We start from the raw sequence: 17,425 nt of genomic DNA on the forward strand, positions 1-17,425 counted from the left end.
GCTGGCTCTCGGTTTGGTTTCTTTGGAGGCAAGTGGGACACTCTGACGGCCGACTGCAGGTTTCTTGCTGTGCCATAAGAGCCCATGCAAGGGATATGCGTAGAGTACGTCGATCCATGGACGTTGCACAACGGACACTGCACAACGCACACTGCACAACGCACATTGCGCGGTGTGCTTTTGCAACATCAAATGCGAACATGCCCTGTTATCACTCCAAATGCTGCAGTTCACTGCTGCGATGTATGTCTAGCTGCAGGGGATGGGCTCCCAGTAAGGGTTCGACTTGTTGCCGTCTCGGCCAGCACATTAAATCGGCGCCAGCATCTAGCATTGACGGCAGTCGATCGATGTGAGCTTAGGTGTGCCAATCCGACTTTAGCGCCGTGTAGCTCCTACTTTTCTCTTCTAAGGTTCAGCTGACCACGCATAGCTGCCTCAGTCATCAAGCTAAAATACAATACACAGAACATCCGCTGCTGCTAGGTGCCTCCACAATGGGTGCCAAAAAAAAAAAAAAAAAAAAAAAAAAAAGAAAGAAAAAAAAAAAGATATAGCACATGGAAGAAAAAGTCAAAAGATGTGTCGAGGGGCACCAGGCCTTTCGCATTAACATTTTCAACACATAACCCAGAACCCTCTTAGCCGAGAAGACATGGTGTAGACCCCCTCGACACATGAATCACTACGATTGGTGGAAACCAAAGAATTCACCTTGATTCTTATACCGTGCACGGCTCTTCGCCAGGTTGGTAAGAGCCATTGACTTACAATCTGTCCGTCCGGGGTCGACTCCTGGTCATGGCGAACACATCTCTCCATAGAGAACATATATCTCCATGGCGAACACATATCTCCACAGCTGCTGGTACCTATGTGGTAGGGCCATCTCTACAAAACAAGCTGACTCCACGCCGTACCCTTGGCACCTTTCTAAACCATTGCTGGACTGTACCGAGCCGACCTTGGAGCAGTGGAATACGAGTAGCTGTAGTAGGTTCCTTGCACGAGTCTCAGGGATAGCCAGAAGCGCCACGTCCGTGAGTCCTGGATAGCGCTTGAGGAAAGCAAGCAGAAAGGAACTCTCAACCGGGGTAGCATGTTCTCGGATATGGAGTAGCTGGAGAATCGAATACCCGCATTTGAGGCTGTGGCCCGTGCTGGAGGCAAAGCAGGCTCTGACGCTGGCACGCATACAAGCAGCTTCGGGTGTTGTCCACAGAAAAATGGCACTCGATAGCGGTATAATGGTGTCCACTGCGCGTGACATACCAAAGGTGTTGGTCTTATTGGTGGCTGGTGTGGAGGAGGGCAGCGGCGCGGCTGACGGCCGATCAGACAACTGAAAGTCTAGCTGGAGGCGCCTAGGCACCTGCGCAGACATCTGAGCGGGCGTGTGGACACAAATCTGGGCACGCATCTTACACCTTCTTACAGGGGTCCTGTTCGTCGGCATAGGACTTCCACTTTTGTTTGGAAGGTCTGCCTGTATTTTCCTGAGCGCTGCTCGCGTAATGTCAGCCGGCTGTGTTACCACTCCTGCCCAAAGAGAAAGCAAAGCTGAATTGCTAACACTATGCACCTCATTTTTACCAAATGTAACGTCAGAAGTCCTTTTGCAGAAGCCCCAGGAAGAGTTCACCAGATTGCAAGACTTTAAGGTTTATTAAACAGAGGAACTGCAGACACTGTTCGAAGGAAACGTAAGATATCTAATGTACTGTAGCTCAGCGCTCTTAAATTGTCGAGGGTGTCGTCGAATGCAAGCGTTGTAAATGACAAATGTAGCCCACGGCGTTTTGTAGGGTAATGCTCAGTGCCATCTACGGTAATGATATTGGTGCATCGGCTTAAGTGTTTTTTCTCTATTACCGTGTGGATACCGTCGCTTGGAATTATTTTCGTCTTGACAACGCACCTGTTAGGATTCATGCCAAAATCTCATAATTCTTCGTGTCATACAGGAGAAGCAAATACAACGTCGTAAGTTTTACGCGTACCACTCTTCGTGGCGGACTCAACCGGTACCTCCCACTACCAAAACGCCCTGGATGAAACGTGCGATGGCGATCATGAACTTGGTTACACAATAGATTCACGATTTGATTCCTTCGGGCTGAATGCTCATTGAGATAGTAATACCCATGCGATATCTGTAGCCGTTGAGAATCATGTACTTGTGGTTGAAGTGGAAGAAGGGACACCAACGTGAAAAGTGTCAGCAATGGATTCTACCGTAGTTCTTGCTTCAAGAACTATGTATTCCTCCCCCGCATACCTGGAGACCTCGTACTCCGAGGCTGTCGGCTTGTACATAGCCACATGATGGGCTTCGATAGCTACGAGACTGTCGTATGCTTCCTTCAGAGACCGTATTCAACGAGCCTTGGATGAGTGCTCTTACAGTACAGAAGGTTTTTTGTTGTTGTTGTTATTGTCTTGGGCTCACCGGTGTTTGTTCCTTCATGCAGGAAGGAGATGGTTAACAAAGCGCACAGCACCGCTCATCCTGTCAAAATGAAGACTATAGACTACACATATGAGTGTAAACAAGTTCCTGCGCGCTAAGATTGGGTGAAGGACAACTGTCCCTCTTTTGCTCGCTATTTATTCCCTGTCTACTGGAGATCCTCTTTCGACTGCTGGACTACTCTTCCTTAACCTTAGTTTGCTCCTGCTGCTGCTGGTCTTTCTTTCCAAACATCTTTGCCAGGTACTCTGTCAAGACCTTGTTGGTTCCTTCAGCATTTTCGGTGTGGACATTGTGTCCACCCTCGGGAATCTTGGCCTCCTCCAAATTTACTAGAGTGTCGAACTTATGCACAGCCCAGAACTCCGGAGTCAGGATTGGGTCCTTCTCCACAGCGACCTGAAGCACAGGGACTGTGTAGGGCTTGCCGACATATGCTGTGGAAGTAAATAAATAGTGCGTATCAGTTAGCTTTGAGGACGATCCACAACTCTGCCGTAACGATTTATCCGAAAAAACTGCCACTCACGAAGTTCATCCTGATAGTTCAAAAACGTAGCGCGATAGTAGTTTATGCCGCCATGAAGGGTGGTATGCGAAAAGCGGTCAATGTAGTATTGCTTCTCCTATATGACATGAAGAAGAAGGGTGATGTTGGTACGATTATTTTTAAAAAAAAAAACGCGCGTTGTAGTGACGAGAATATTGCCGATGGTATCGATAGTACTAAGGGAAGCACTTACCTGAATTGATGTACCAGTACCATGTGCGTAGATGGAGCTGATGAGCGCAGTAGAAAACATATTGCCCTGCAAACCTCACCCAGCGGATTGTTCTTAGTGCTTGCACTCTTCTTCTTCTTTTTAAGAATACATTAAAGCGATGTAAAGGAACAAACAGGCAATTGGGGACCTACATCTCCGTTGAACCAGGTCTCCGGCTCCTTGGTTTGGAACACAGCAAAGTACTTAAATTGGGGAAACACCTCTGCGACCGCAAATGGCGAAAGATACTCTGCCTGGGGCTGCGCATAGGGGACTCCGATGCTGTCAGACAACGGAACGATCGATGCAAAATTGTTTTAAGTGTTGGGGTTTCGAGCTGACCACATCCTCCGTGCCCCTGATACGTATGGTAGCCCGCTTACTTGATAACAGCCAAACAACGTTCCGGGTAAAACAAACCAAGCTTTAAAACAACGTTGGCACCCCTAATATGAACCAGGCATAACGAAGACTCTGAGTATGGAAAGCACCAGTCATCCTATACCGTGAAAAAGAATGCTCATTATCCTACCAGTCATGACCAATCCAGACAGCCTTCTCGAGATTGAGATGGTCTGCCAGAGCGATCAAGTTAGAGGCGAGATTCTTGGTCCGGTACGGATCGTAGTTTCCATCGTCGCATCTTGGATGGTCCTAAATATCGATTAGAGAATAACACATGTACATCAGAAATACGTCGCGTTTGCTTTGTCGACGTGCGATTGTAGATAACCCAATTATGAAAAAAAAAAAATTAGACTTGCAGTTTCGCCATAACCGAGGTTATCGACCGCAATGACATGATAGCCCTGCTTGACCAAGTGGCGGATCTGGTAGCGCCATCCATACCACAAGTCAGGGAATCCATGGATGAGGATCAGCGTCTCGTTGTTGGGATCTCCCTCCTCGACGTAATCTGGCATGACCAGCAGGTGAAGAAGATAAAGGTCAGGTACAAAGCACTGAAGCACAGCAACAACCAGTTAACAGCGGAGAACCATGCAAGGGATCACGATCGTGCACTTACGATACTTGTAGCCGTTGAGGGTAGCATACTTGTGGTTGAAACTAGTGTATCCATGTAAACAGATATGAGAACAAAATGCTTAGCATTGGTCTCTGACGATGTGCAAGGCCGTATGGAACGCCCGTCCTTTTATCCAAGCATACCTCGAAACCTCGTGTTCTGGGGCCGTTGGCTTGGATACAGCAGCGTGGTGAGCTTCAATGGCGGGGAGATTGTCGATAACCCCCTGCAACGTTTTCTGCAAATCGATGTTGGTAGCATCGACTGGAGAACTTGGGGCGACAGACATTCTGGAAACGTGGGAGGGAAGAGTGATTATGGTGAGAATGGCAATGAGGAGGGGATAGATATAGCAGCAAACAAAAGGGAAAGAAAGGAACTTTTATCTTTTATTGCGCCCATCGTTCAATGGGCTCCCTGCTTTTCTTCCGTGCTGTCAACAGGAGTTTCTGACGGAGTAACCATTCGCCTCGATGCAAGAACGGGTGTACAAAATGCTTTCAAAGAGACGAGAGCGGTCGCACAGCAGCTCATTGTAGCCAACCCAATTGAGTTGCTCTATTGCGCCCTGTTTTTCCTGCTCCTTCACTAGTCTAGCCTACGGCTAATTCTTCTTATCGAAAACCTTGGCCAGGTAATCATCCAAGACCTTGTTGAGGCCTTCAGGATTCTCGGTGTGGACATTATGGCCTCCTTCCGAGATCGAGACTTTCTCCAGGTTCACGGCAGTGTCGGTCTTGTATAAAGACATCAGCGCCGGAGTCACCACAGGGTCTTTTTCAATGATAATTTGAAGAGAAGGAACCGTATAGGGCTTGCCGACGAAAGCTGTGATAAGAACGGCAACATGATGTAGTAAAACAGTGAGCAATTGAAACTCACAATGGAAACGAAAACCCATGGCATAGTCATCAAACTTACGTAGCTCGTCTTCATGATTGAATGGGACGGCACGGTAGTAGTTGATAGCGCCGTGCAAGGTGGTTTGTGAAAAGCTGTCGATGTAAAATTGTTTCTCCTAATGAACCATGAGGAGGGTGAGCCAATAAAGGTCAGGTTACGCACGTAATGTTCGCCATCGTTAATGCCATACAGAATTCGATTAATGTGAATACTTACTTGCACCGATGTACCAATGCCCGAGCCGTAAACAGAATTGAACATGGCTGTTGCGAATTTCTTGGGCTACTCGCATAAAAAGCTTAATAAGATGTGTGAAGAATGCGCGACAAAAAAAAATCCATCAGGATTCTTACATCGCCTTCGAACCACGTATCCGGCTCCTTGGTTTGGAACAGGCAAAAGTATCTGAACTGAGGAAAGTGCTGGGCCAGAACTTGCGCCGGGACGTACTCAAAGGTAGGCTGACTGTACGGGATTCCGACACTGTTATATCAAAGCGAACACTGGTTACCAAATATGCGCCAGCTGTACCGAAAACCAAAACTGTGAGTGAAGCAGTGTACCATCTGCGCGCCACGGTTGCGTAACAAACATACCTGATGTTGGCGAGGCAGCGCTCCGGGTAGTACATTCCAATCTTCCAAACGAGAATGGCACCCCTACGTTGTAAAAACAGGTATAAAAAACGCTCAGCAACGCAAAATTTTGATGGGCACCTTCGTTTTTGCCCCACGCTTCGTACCAGTCATGGCCAATCCAGACCACCTTGTCGAGATTCTTTTGGTCCAAAAACGCGATCAGGTTGGAAGCAAGATTTTTGGCACGGTACGGGTCATAGTTATCGCCATCGCACCTTGGATGGTCCTAAGCGTTGGTACCAGTGTATAATGATTAGAACATGCCTCTGTGTGTTTTCATACACCCCCACGCCATGTAATGATGCGACCACATAACGGGCTTACACTTTCACCGGATCCAAGACTATCGAAAGCAATGACATGATAGCCCTGCTTGACCAAGTGGCGGATCTGGTAGCGCCATCCATACCACAAGTCAGGGAATCCATGGATGAGGATCAGCGTCTCGTTGTTGGGATCTCCCTCCTCGACGTAATCTGGCATGACCAGCAGGTGAAGAAGATAAAGGTCAGGTACAAAGCACTGAAACACAGCAACAACCAGTTAGCAGCGAAGAACCATGCAGAGGATCACAATTGTGCACTCACGATACTTGTAGCCGTTGAGAGTGGCATACTTGTGGTTGAAGCTGATGAAAGAATATTAACGCGTAAAAATGTATCCTGGTGCAGCTCTCGTTCAGAAAGAATATCATTTTTTTTTCTCGCGCACCTGGAGACCGCATACTCCGGAACAGTTGGCTTGGAGTTAATTTCTGCATGGCGCTCCTCGACGGCTTGCAGGTTGTCGAGAACATATGTCAGAGTCGGAAGGACATCAGGGTTATCGGCAGAGATATGGATCTTGGAGAAATCCATGTTCAAGAGGTGAACTGGGGTTAAAAGGAAGAGCGTGAAAGGACGATGCTGAGAAATAAGAGGGAAAAGAAGAGAGGTGTTTTATGTGTGGGAAGATAAAACTTTACTCACAAGAATCGATGAGAGCACTTTTCATTCGAAAACTCTATTCGTCAACATAAACCAAGAGGCTGATCGAACGTCAAGTCCGTCTTTATTATTATGTGTGCGCAACTGGGGTATCAATCAAAGTTTGCTTAAGATGTGGCCGTGCTCTGTAGCCCTAATTCTCTTTGCAGAACTCGAACTCCCGCCGGGTACACTTGACCAGTTTTTGAAATCAGTTTCGCCCGCTGCTACTGCTGGGATCCTAAGAACCGCGCTTGTACGACGACGGACGAGACTGCCAATTGTTGACTTGATACTGGGTGTGCTCTTGCGTGCCTGATAGTCGAAGCTGCTGGAGATTTTCCCCAGGTAACGCTCAAGTTTTCGGTTGACGGTATCCGGATTCTGCGTCAGGATCCAATGCTCTCCAGTCTCAACGTAGTCGATCTCAAGGTTGTCGAAGTAGTCCTTGGGCACTTGGAGGCAATACTCTGGATGAAGGATCGGGTCGTTGTTGACGATCAAGAGAAGAGTAGGAATCGCAAACCTTTTTCCTATCAAATCTGAGAATGTATGTCGCAAACTTTTAATGACTCGTCTTTGTGGCCATGCACCATTGTTTATGATGCGAAATGCCCTTCATACGAGTGATAAAGTAGCGATATACATTGCTCTTCTTGGTGGCTCGCTTTGAAGGTCTTGTAGTAGGCCAGCGGCCCATGAAAACCTCCTCTCTTCAAGCTGCTCAGGTAGTACGCTCGATCCTAAGAGGTGTAAGAGGTATCAAACATATTAACGACCTATCCAGGGTTGCTCGCGACATTCTGATAGGATCCTGCTAAATACTACCTCTTCGCTATGTCCATTCTCTTCTGAGAACAGTTCATTGGCAATATCTTCGATCTATCGTGAAGCATGCGTCCGGGAATCATGATATCGTAAGTTGATGGCATCGAAACGCACAGCAGGAGAAAGCGATACAGACAGCCTACCCTCTCGTCAAAATCTTGAACCGCCTCTGGGCTCACAAAGTGCTCAAAGTACTGAAACGCCGGATTCTCGTTAACATAGTCATTAATTGTCATTAATTCTTTCGTGATTGGCCTAAACGGATTGCCAATGCTATGATGTGCCATATTAACAAGGACATGGCCCTTTAGTTAAAAAAAAAAAAAAAAAAAAAAAAAAAAGACGGCAGCATGTCTCCAGTGCAGTAGCAAGTGGAATACATACGCAATTGCAGCAAGGACTCTATCAGGAAAGTGCCACCCTACACGTGAAACGATCCCGGTTCCCCAATCATGACCGACCAACACCGTCTTTTCCACTCCCAAATGATCCAACAGTGCAACGACATGACTGGCTACATTTCTGGGAGAGTATGCAGGATTATGATGATAATGACATTCCGTCGGATCCGTGTCCGTAGCTAGATCTGCGCTTCGAGGTTTGTCGGACCCGCCGTAGCCCAGCATGTCCAACGCAATGACACGGTATCGACCCAGTCCAACCAGGAACTGAATTTGATGGCGCCACCCATACCACAGGTCCGGAAACCCATGGATTAGGATGACAGCAATCCCAGCTTTGTTACCCTCGTCGACATAATCTATCGTTTTGGTATCCTTGTTAGGGTTAGTGAATGTGGATAGGGGACAACAAATGACATATGATAGCAAAAAAAAACAGGTTCATTACGATAACTGTAACCTCCACAAATAACGTGCTGATGATTGAACTTTGAAGGATCAAACTGAACGATATGCATGTTTTCTTGATAGATGCGCGGATAGGATAGAGAGATAAGAGTTGGGGATGTTGTTAAGTAGGGAGGAAGAAAGAGGACAAGTGGCCTTTTAAGAGTCTACAGCTGTGGGCACAGGCCATCTCACCTTCCAAATATGGGCATTCATTGTCGCCCATCTTTTGCTTGATCAGGCAACCCTTTGAAAACGAGCCAGGACTGAATGAATGACTTTAAAAAAAAGTTTATTACTATGCGTTGATGGTGGTCCAGCCGGCACTCTAATCCGTTTTGAACTGAAATGAGTTTGTAGATAGTCGAGCAGATGATGGTGATGATAAGATGACTGCTCTCTTTTAGTATGCCTTGATGCTTGACTGTATCGTGGATGAGGTTGATGATGCTGTTTCTGATGGGGCAGTCGAGGATGGCGTTATTCTTGCTCTTGTAGAAGAAATGACATTGCTGCTCGCGGACGCTGAGGCCAGCTCGTTATGGACAGCGACGCCCACGGAGGTTGAAGTACTCTTGGCAAACAACATCTCCATCGATCCCACTACCGAGAACAATTGCTTTTGAAACGCAATCTCCAGTTTCACCTTTTCTCGCAACCTCATGAACAGTTCGTCAATCAGGGGGGACTGTCCCAAGACAGTTGTGTACATGTCGATCATGACCATGGTCACATCGACCAGCAGTGCCGTGTATCTGGGATTGTTGATGTTCCTGACCAAAAACTGTGCAAGAGGCTCCAGTGAGATATCGTCCCTTCCTGACAGAGCCTGACGGAGACCATCACGGTGAATTAACTCCTGAATAAGCGAGACGGTCGTGACAGCAGGTTGGTTGGTTCTCAAGCAAGCATCCAGGGCATTTCCGTACTGGAACGCCTTGAGGTATCTGTCATATTCTCGAAGACGACGCTTCTTCTGTGATTCCACTGTAAAGTCGCCCTCGCCCGCCGTCTTTTGGCCTCGGACGAAATATTTGTAGCTTCCAGCGCGGACTTGCTCCTCCTGTGCACGCCTTGTTTGCACCTCTGCGCTCTTAACAACACGCTGACGGATCGAGAGCAAACCACCGGCCATACCTGCTACCAAATGTGTGTCATCAGGCTATAGTCCACAGCAACGAATGTTCAATTAGTGGTTGTCAACAGTAGGCTGTCCAGCCTATGAGAAATATTAAAGGCCGAGTACATACCGAGAGAGCAACACTCATGACGGGTGCTGGGTATTTGACGCTGTGTACGACGCTGTAGTCCTGAACATTGTAGACCTTGACGTGCTGATCCAAAGAACCAGTCAAGAGTCGCGAGTACGAGTGGTCAAAGCACAGTGAGGTGACAGTCTTTTGATGGTTGGAAAGAGAGTGAATGGGACGTCCTCCTGACAAAATATCAAAGACCTTCAGACTTGGTCCACCAGCCGCGACAACGACTCCGCCGTCAGGAAACATCTCTACGCACTCGACGGGAGCGCCGTGGTTCATGGTCATGACACATCCCTGAGTGCGCATATCCCACAACTTCACGGTTTGATCATAGGATCCGGACAGGATCAGATGAGGATTGTCGTGAGAGACCATTCCGGTGCGGATGTAATCCTCGTGTCCACTGAAGATCATCAAGGGCGTCTCGCTGGGCATGTCCCAAATCCTGACAGTCTTGTCATCCGAAGCAGACATGATCTGGGTCTTGTCGCTTGAGAACTTGGCCACATGGACAGGACTAAGTCGACAACAGAGATGTACGTCCATATTTAATAATCTGCTCCCTTGATCATTCAAAGCCACTGCTTCATCTTGTGAGGGCAATTAGGTACTTACTGTCTGTGGTCCCTGAATGTTCTGAGAATGGCTCTGCTCCCGACGTCAAAGATCTGAATGAGGCCTGTTGCGTCTCCTGCGACCACAAGACGTCCGTCTGCTCTGATCGTTCCCGAATATGCTACATCCTTGAATCGTGAAATAGTCTTCTTGACCTGGTGTGTCTTTGAGCTGTAGATCTGGACACGTGTCGAAGCTGTCACCGCAAAATCGTATGGACTAGTCTCTGAGAAGTGAATAGATGAAACGGCAGCGAACTCCTTGACAACAATTGGGGACTACAGGAGATCGATCATACACAACCAGACATTAGCAACAAATGATAGTAGCCATGGACGGAGAGGCACAATTGACCTAGTATCAACATGCAAACAATACAGCTTCTGGTGCCGACTCGAGATGGTGTTGTATCCTACCTTGAACTTGCGCCAGTATCTGGATTCTGCGGTCTTGCGTCCTGGAAGACGGGGATACTTTTTGACCGTCAAGGACTTGAAATCGCTCGACATGATGTACAAACTCTGAAGACCGGGAAAGTTGGCTCGAAGTATGGGATGCAAGAGACGAAAGCAGCGTTACAAAACAGGAGACACCGAGAGAGAAAGAAGGATCGCTGAGGGTTGGATGTGAAGGCGGCAGGGCAAAAAGACAGGCAGAAAACATATAAGGCAGCATGCACAAGAACAGCCTGTTGGCTCAAGAATGTGGCTTCATTAGAAAAAAAGAAAAAGTAATTAAAATCAAAACAAACGTCTACAAATCGGCAGTCCCCTTGGGACGACATTCTCAGGGGATCCTTTCCCCGGAGAACGGGAGAACGGAAAAGACAACAAGTGCACCCTGACCCTACATTCAGCTTCACCATCCGTGTCTAGGCAACCTTTGCTCAAGCTCTTCAGGCCCAAGACAACACTTTCGAATCAGCAAGGCGACTCCCATTACCCTATCCCATAAAGACAGTTCGGACAAGTAGCCATGCCAATGCTCAAGGAAGGATTGAAGAAGCTGTACTTCCCCTCGACAGTACTCAAACTCGTTCGCAATGGACCCAACATCCCCGCCGTCTCCAACACTCTTACCTTCCGAGTCCCTCCCTCGATGAACAAGTTTGATATCAAGTCTTATCTCTCCAATATCTATAAGCTCAACGTACTCACCGTCCGCACCGCCAACATGCCCGCAAAACTCGCGGGTTCCGGAGGAAACACGATTTTGAAGCGCCAAAAGTTCAAGAAGGCGGTTGTCACAATCGATCAAGAATTTAAATGGCCAGATGCTCCCGATAGCGCCGCTTTCGGAATCCAGGATGCTGTCAATGAGCGATCAAGGATGTTGAACCGTCTCAAGGGCTGGAGGATGAGGCCTAGCCACAGCGTTCAGGCGGCCAAGAAGGCTGGTGAGGCTGAGGCTAGCACTGGCACGGACGTCAAGGCATGAGGGAGGGTAGCTGGCTTTTTCAGCAGAGGAATTCGCATAAGGGATCATATTGACTTGAAGGGCAATCTGCACAGGAACATACATAAAGGATTATCAAGTTGTATCACCATCAAACGATCCGATTTCCACACTGCCGATGCATGGAAGATGTGGATAGAACATTGGCTTGCTCTTCAGAAGATGAAGTTTTGTGAACATGGATATTTTAGTGAAGTGGTAAATGTCAGTGTGCTCATCGCTAGAAGGCGCTAATTAATGATTGGGGGTTCTGCGAACCCAACTTTGGTGAAAAAAAAAAAAAAAAAGGATGCGTGGGCTCCTGTGAGACGCACTCGTGTAATATACAGGAAACCGCTAAGAACGCAATCTATCCGCTCTTGAAGAGCAGGATTGCAATCTGGTCCAAGTAAAAATAGATGAAGTGCTTGGTTTCTAATGGTCGACAACAGGGGAATGAGGGAGCGCTTCAGTATCCAAATGCTTAGCAATACCACAAGTCCTTCTAGCAGTGACTATGTACGCTTACCATGTGTAACATAACTTCCAAAGTTGCGTCCAACAATGCAATGCCAGGTCGCTCCGTACTTCTTATCGAACTCCTTCTTTAAGAAGGCAGCGATATCTTTCTCGACGGTGTACTTTTCGAACGCTCGAGTGGCACACTCAACAGCCTCCTGCTGCATCTCTTCTGTCATGTCCGCATTTTTTATCGTCGGGCGTGTGTCGACCATGGCGGGCAATCGTCACTCTGATTGGAGAGTTTCTTTCTGGACGCTTATGTACGTGAACAAGACGTGAGTAGATGAATGGGTGCGGTGACGAAAAAGGAAGTAAAACAGCAATTATCTGCCAAGAATTGTCAGAGCTGTGTTGTACATGAAAATCACGACCGAACTGTCCACAGTGTCTGGCCCGAAAAAAGATCGCGATCCTTGCGTATTGAGGCAACGAAAAAAAAATAAAAATAAAAAACTAGGACGCCAAGAATGAGAACCGCCTGAGTTTGCCACCGAAATTGCTATTCCTTGGAATTGGTGGGTGCGCTGAGCTCTAATGAGTCGGACAGAGTGCTGTGCTGGGCGCCAGCGTACTTTAGAGGTTAACTGGCCTCAATTGATCCTGGACTTATGAATGTATCACTGTCGGATCTTAGCCTTAGCTGTCCTCCGGCCGAGAAACGATGTTAGAGTCGACGAGAATTGATTCCGTTCCTGAATCCCGCGGAAGCGTGAGTGTGCCCTGAATCGGTTTTTGGACTGAGATACTGAGATTGGAGCGCTTACCGAGGGTTTGTTGGTGAAATGGGTGGAATGGTAAGATGGAAGACTTGAGGGTTAAGCTGTGAAGGTGTGGATCAGGGCAAGAGAGAGAGATGTCAAAGAAGACCAATGGGTAACCGTTTTTTTCGTTTTGCAGCGCCTTGGTCACCTGATATCTTTCTCTGTGCCAGGCTGCCCAAAAGGCTACGCTTCCGAGTATCAAAGCGTTGTTGCAAAGTACAAAGCACTGCCTTCAGGGCCCCTCGTTCAGTCCCAGGATAAGGCGCTGGAGATATCGATCAAGTTGAGCACCGGCTGCAGGGGACCACCACTGACGTCGTCTCCCTCGACTTCCCCAGAACTACATTTTCATGTTCATTTCTTGGCCTCCGCATGAACCTTGATCCAGTGGTACTTGCATCAGATAAATAAATCGAAGGACGCTCAGGCAAACAATGCAGAAAATGGTAGCCCCTTTAGGCTGCGTTGCTGCATTGTCTTTCTGGTGTGCCAAAGGCTGCATTCATTCGTCTCGCTTTGACCAATATTCCATTTTTTTCTTAAGTTTTATTTAAATGAAATAAGAAAAGCTAACTGAATAAGACATGTCTACTTTCCAACGAGGATGACTCGTGCAGAGTGGTAGACACGGGCAGCAGCCAGATGTACGGAAGAGTTGACATCCTGGACCTTGATCAGACCCTTGTGAACACTCTCCTGAGCCTTGACCTGATAGTTGGTCAAAGACTCACGAATATCCTGAGCAGCGTTCTGCAAGATGGGCAAAGTCTCCTCGGTGGTCATGTGGAGAATGTTGCGTGCCTTCTGAACAGCAGAAACGTCCTTCTTGCTAAGCTCGCCCTTCATAACAACGTAGCGGTCGTTGACAAAGGACACCAGGGGCTGAAGGCGGACCTGGACGAACTCGGGCAATGCAGGACTGTGCTCCTTCAAGTAGGATGAAAGCGAGTCGATCTCGGAAAGTACCTTGGTGCTCAGTTCGGAGACACGCAGCTGGACTTTACTAGAGGCCTCGCGGGGGGCCTTCTGAACATTCTCCTGGAGCTCCTTGGAGTGCACACGAAGAGACTCGAGGAGAGCAGTGAGACGGGTGTTCAAGGCGTTGAGCTGGTCCTTGGACTTGACAACAACGGTATTCTTCTCGGCAGCAGTGCGCAAGTCATTGGCGGACTTGGTGACAGGAGCCACAGCAACACTGACGCGGCGAGTGACACGAAGGGAGACAGATCGACCAATGTCGACAACACGGGTGGCCTGGTTGGTCTGAACAACGGAAGTCTTCTCGAACTCGGCATCACTAGGCAAGTAACGGTTGACGATTGTCTCAAGGCCATCAACCAAGGGGGTAGCATGAGTGTTGACCTTGGTGGCAATGTTGGTGGCCGTCGACGTGGCCGCTGTGGTGATGTTGTTGGCAGTCGAGGTCGCAGCGGTCGTGATCTGATCGCGGGTCGAGACAGCAGTGGAAGTGATGCTGTTGACCGTCGAAGAGGCAGTAGAGGCGATGCTTGAGGTGACCGACTTGACAGGGGCGGTGACACGGGTATCGATGGTCGACTGGATCTGGGTATAGGCGTTCTTGGATGACTCCTCAACGTACACGATGGGCTTCTTGACCTGGGTCACAATCTCGGATGTGGGCTTTGTAACAATAGGGAAGGTTCCCTCGATGAGGTCCAGAGACTTGGTGGCCAGCTGGTCGACCTTGGCAATGTGGGGCTGAAGGTGAGGCTGGAGACGGCTTTGATAGCCCTCTGTGTACTTGTTGACGGTCTCGACGGCAGATCCGGCGGTATCGAGCGCATAGCGGCCGTACTTGTTGTCCTTGGCATAGGAGTGCAAGGTCGTGACACTGTCGTGGATCAGGGGGATGGAGCTCACGCGGCTGATGAAGCTAACCGAGCTGTCCTTCTGTGTGGTGCTGATGTGGGCGTGGCCGTTCTGCTCCTTGACATGATCCTCCTCGACCGAGGAGGTTGAGGTGCGAGAGTGCGAACGATCCTCGATGTCCGAGTTCTCAGAGTCGGAGGAGTTATGACGAGGAGGGGCCGCGGCGGCTGCACGGGCGGTCTTGTTTCGCTTGGGCATTATGGATTGGGTTTACTTGAGAACTGAGGGACCTTTTGGTGGGGAGGGTATATAAGAGAAAGAGGGTCAGCAAGAGCGAAGAGAAAAGGGAAGCGACTGACACGACGACAACATCGTTCGCAAGAAAAGGGGGATTGCAGGGTGAGGGTGAGGGTGAGGGTGAGGGTGAGGAGGAGAGATAATGCACATTGCTCTGTTGACACATAGACACATAGACACATGCATCTTTGGATATGCGACCAACAGCTGCTGCCTCACAGGGGGTATTGGTTGGTTGGTTAGTTGGTCGATGGTGAGGATAATCAGGGGTACTGAACAAACCGCGAGGGGACGACGGAAGGGCTTTGAGGGGCATGGAGTAGGGGCAGAGGACACATCCCATAGAAAAAGGTGAAAGAGAGTACAACAGCGCCCATGTCCATGTCCATGTCCATGGACCGTTTGAGCCCTTGTCTTTGTGGGATATGAATTCAGTGTACGCCGGCAGATGGAGAGGAAGAAAACACAGGAAAGCACACCGTCTGCTCTTCTTTTTTCTCGCACGAAGCACCCTGAGGAGACTGCATTTGGAGGGACAGGACAGGACCGTTGTACCATCGTATGCCCCGTCCACAAGGGGCGGAAAGGAGGGAATGATACACACAGGACTGTGTGGCAGCAAAAATCAACTAAACTTCCAAAGAATGCAATATGCATGCATACATGCAGGCAGCCACCAGGCAGACAGGCAGGTAGGCAGAAAAGGGCTGCAGGGTAAGGAAATCAGCCCCGGACTATAATGGCTTGCCGCGCCCTGTAGCAAGCACAAGTCGAACGTGGTGCTTTTGGGGTTGGGCATTGGGGAGCGCAGACACGTGTCGGTGGTGCATCATATGAAATGCGTCTCCAGGATGTAATACCAAGTGAAACAGGGCGGGGAAATAGGGAACAAGGGTATCAAGGTTGAACAAGGAACGGCCCATCTGCCGCTACTTTGCCAATTTGCTTACGCCATTGGACCATTGAGGATGTTGGGTGGCTGTTGCTGCCGTCCTTCCCAGAGGGTAGGAGAGCGCGCGCGTTGCTGTCATTTGTTGTTTGTTGTTGGGATTATGATAATAAACATGAGAGCATGGGGCAGAGAGATCATATAACCCAGGCAGTGCACTATGTAATTCAAGGTGTGAAAAAAAAAAATAGAGAATCCGAAGTATGAAAGTATTACTTACCAAGTAGATCGTAACAAAAGGGAGGAATGCAAATGCAAATGAACAAACGAGATGCTAAATGCAGTCGGAGAGTGTTGTTGTGCTCGACGTTAAAGGGCAAACTAGAACGGAGCAAAAGGAGTGAGAAAAAGAGAAAGTGAACAAGAATAAAGAATAAAGAATAAAAATAAAAGCGGAAGTGGCAAAGGAGGAGGATGGGGGAGAAAGCGGTTTCGAGTGAGAGGGTGAGAGGGTGAGAGAGGAAGCGGCGTAGCAAGGAAACCAGAAGCGGAAGAAAAGAAGAGGACAGGCTGCCTATTTATTGCCTTCTACCCTGGGACAGCGAAGTGGGTGGATAAGCAAGGTGGGGGATGGGGCGATAGTCGATGAGCCAGAGGCAGACCTCCTCCCATGTGTTGTGGATATAATACACCATCGATTGAATACGACTGAGTCAATGCCTATTGAAGACCAGCCGTTTACAATACATTCATCATCACTGCAGTCTATGCCAGAGATATCGATTTCATATAACAGAGGATGGGGGGAAAGGACCATGTCAAAACCAGGTCTCAATTGCGTCTTGCTTGCACTACTACTCACTTAATCCCGCTAAAAAAAAGGAAGGAAAGAAGGAAAAACCCTCTGCTGCTGCAGGCTATACTTTAGTCATCTATTATCAACCTAGGGCATAGATCACAACTCATCCACAGCAAAGCAGCGAACGAGATAAGGTCCCTGCCTCGCTATAACACACTTTTCGCAATTGCATGCACAGTCGTCCGTTGCGATCCTTGTATCCTTGGCAGTAATCAAGAGAATGAGGACGGAAACAGGAATGGTGGAGAAGATGCGTCGATAGGACGGTTTGATCATATTTCTGCAAACATGTCGACTATCGGAAGAGATCGTCGCAACAGGTGGTAGTCCATTGGTTAGCGAGAATGACCACACTCGAAATCCCTCTGCATTCTCTCCATCCAGCCTAGCAATAGCAATTACACGGCACTCAAACATGTCGCGCCCTCTTTTGGATATTGCGTATTGCGTGGGGGGAGAAGCGTGTACTTTTGGGCAACCCGTCAGCATGCGTTGTTGTTGACACCACTGTTGTTT

General features: G+C 48.4%; 8 protein-coding genes across 8 annotated transcripts; 1 reads left to right on the plus strand and 7 right to left on the minus strand.

Moving 5' to 3' along the window:
* Positions 1-395: 395 nt before the first annotated feature.
* On the minus strand, positions 396-1,587 carry BC939DRAFT_480218 (uncharacterized protein; the record flags this gene model as incomplete). Its single annotated transcript, XM_051558917.1, has 4 exons — positions 396-450; positions 921-1,364; positions 1,426-1,503; positions 1,535-1,587. 4 exons carry the CDS (start codon positions 1,585-1,587, stop codon positions 396-398), a joined length of 630 nt encoding a protein of 209 aa, XP_051408643.1.
* A 1,011-nt stretch (positions 1,588-2,598) lies between these two features.
* On the minus strand, positions 2,599-4,630 carry BC939DRAFT_288954 (Alpha/Beta hydrolase protein). Its single transcript, XM_051551276.1, has 9 exons — positions 4,405-4,630; positions 4,262-4,302; positions 3,999-4,150; positions 3,767-3,888; positions 3,618-3,680; positions 3,387-3,516; positions 3,214-3,279; positions 3,000-3,096; positions 2,599-2,907 (listed from the first exon to the last, which is right to left on the minus strand). Exons 1-9 carry the CDS (start codon positions 4,548-4,550, stop codon positions 2,648-2,650), a joined length of 1,077 nt encoding a protein of 358 aa, XP_051408644.1. The 5' UTR covers positions 4,551-4,630; the 3' UTR covers positions 2,599-2,647.
* BC939DRAFT_462448 (Alpha/Beta hydrolase protein) lies at positions 4,623-6,826 on the minus strand. Its single transcript, XM_051557133.1, has 9 exons — positions 6,514-6,826; positions 6,390-6,430; positions 6,127-6,278; positions 5,907-6,028; positions 5,761-5,823; positions 5,518-5,647; positions 5,381-5,446; positions 5,183-5,279; positions 4,623-5,089 (listed from the first exon to the last, which is right to left on the minus strand). Exons 1-9 carry the CDS (start codon positions 6,657-6,659, stop codon positions 4,866-4,868), a joined length of 1,041 nt encoding a protein of 346 aa, XP_051408645.1. The 5' UTR covers positions 6,660-6,826; the 3' UTR covers positions 4,623-4,865.
* BC939DRAFT_427596 (Alpha/Beta hydrolase protein) lies at positions 6,827-8,553 on the minus strand. The gene is made up of 5 exons (XM_051553190.1): positions 8,445-8,553; positions 7,980-8,355; positions 7,627-7,868; positions 7,392-7,503; positions 6,827-7,293 (listed from the first exon to the last, which is right to left on the minus strand). Exons 1-5 carry the CDS (start codon positions 8,512-8,514, stop codon positions 6,885-6,887), a joined length of 1,209 nt encoding a protein of 402 aa, XP_051408646.1. The 5' UTR covers positions 8,515-8,553; the 3' UTR covers positions 6,827-6,884.
* A 188-nt stretch (positions 8,554-8,741) lies between these two features.
* On the minus strand, positions 8,742-11,093 carry BC939DRAFT_427601 (WD40-repeat-containing domain protein). The gene is made up of 4 exons (XM_051553191.1): positions 10,734-11,093; positions 10,318-10,595; positions 9,694-10,219; positions 8,742-9,605 (listed from the first exon to the last, which is right to left on the minus strand). The coding sequence occupies exons 1-4, from the start codon at positions 10,824-10,826 to the stop codon at positions 8,847-8,849; spliced, it is 1,656 nt and encodes a 551-aa protein (XP_051408647.1). The 5' UTR covers positions 10,827-11,093; the 3' UTR covers positions 8,742-8,846.
* Positions 11,094-11,292: 199 nt separating this feature from the next.
* Positions 11,293-11,754, plus strand: BC939DRAFT_480223 (uncharacterized protein; the record flags this gene model as incomplete). Its single annotated transcript, XM_051558918.1, has 1 exon — positions 11,293-11,754. One exon carries the CDS (start codon positions 11,293-11,295, stop codon positions 11,752-11,754), a length of 462 nt encoding a protein of 153 aa, XP_051408648.1.
* A 367-nt stretch (positions 11,755-12,121) lies between these two features.
* On the minus strand, positions 12,122-12,485 carry BC939DRAFT_401203 (dynein light chain 1 cytoplasmic; the record flags this gene model as incomplete). Its single annotated transcript, XM_051552594.1, has 2 exons — positions 12,122-12,186; positions 12,281-12,485. The coding sequence occupies 2 exons, from the start codon at positions 12,483-12,485 to the stop codon at positions 12,122-12,124; spliced, it is 270 nt and encodes an 89-aa protein (XP_051408649.1).
* Positions 12,486-13,562: 1,077 nt separating this feature from the next.
* Positions 13,563-15,284, minus strand: BC939DRAFT_462461 (uncharacterized protein). The gene has a single exon (XM_051557134.1). The coding sequence runs from the start codon at positions 15,120-15,122 to the stop codon at positions 13,623-13,625; it is 1,500 nt and encodes a 499-aa protein (XP_051408650.1). The 5' UTR covers positions 15,123-15,284; the 3' UTR covers positions 13,563-13,622.
* Between the last annotated feature and the right edge of the window lie 2,141 nt (positions 15,285-17,425).

Source organism: Gamsiella multidivaricata (genome assembly GCF_025024155.1).
Source record: "Gamsiella multidivaricata strain RSA 2152 chromosome Unknown BC939scaffold_71, whole genome shotgun sequence".
In the NCBI taxonomy this organism is placed as follows: Eukaryota; Fungi; Mortierellomycota; class Mortierellomycetes; order Mortierellales; family Mortierellaceae; genus Gamsiella; species Gamsiella multidivaricata.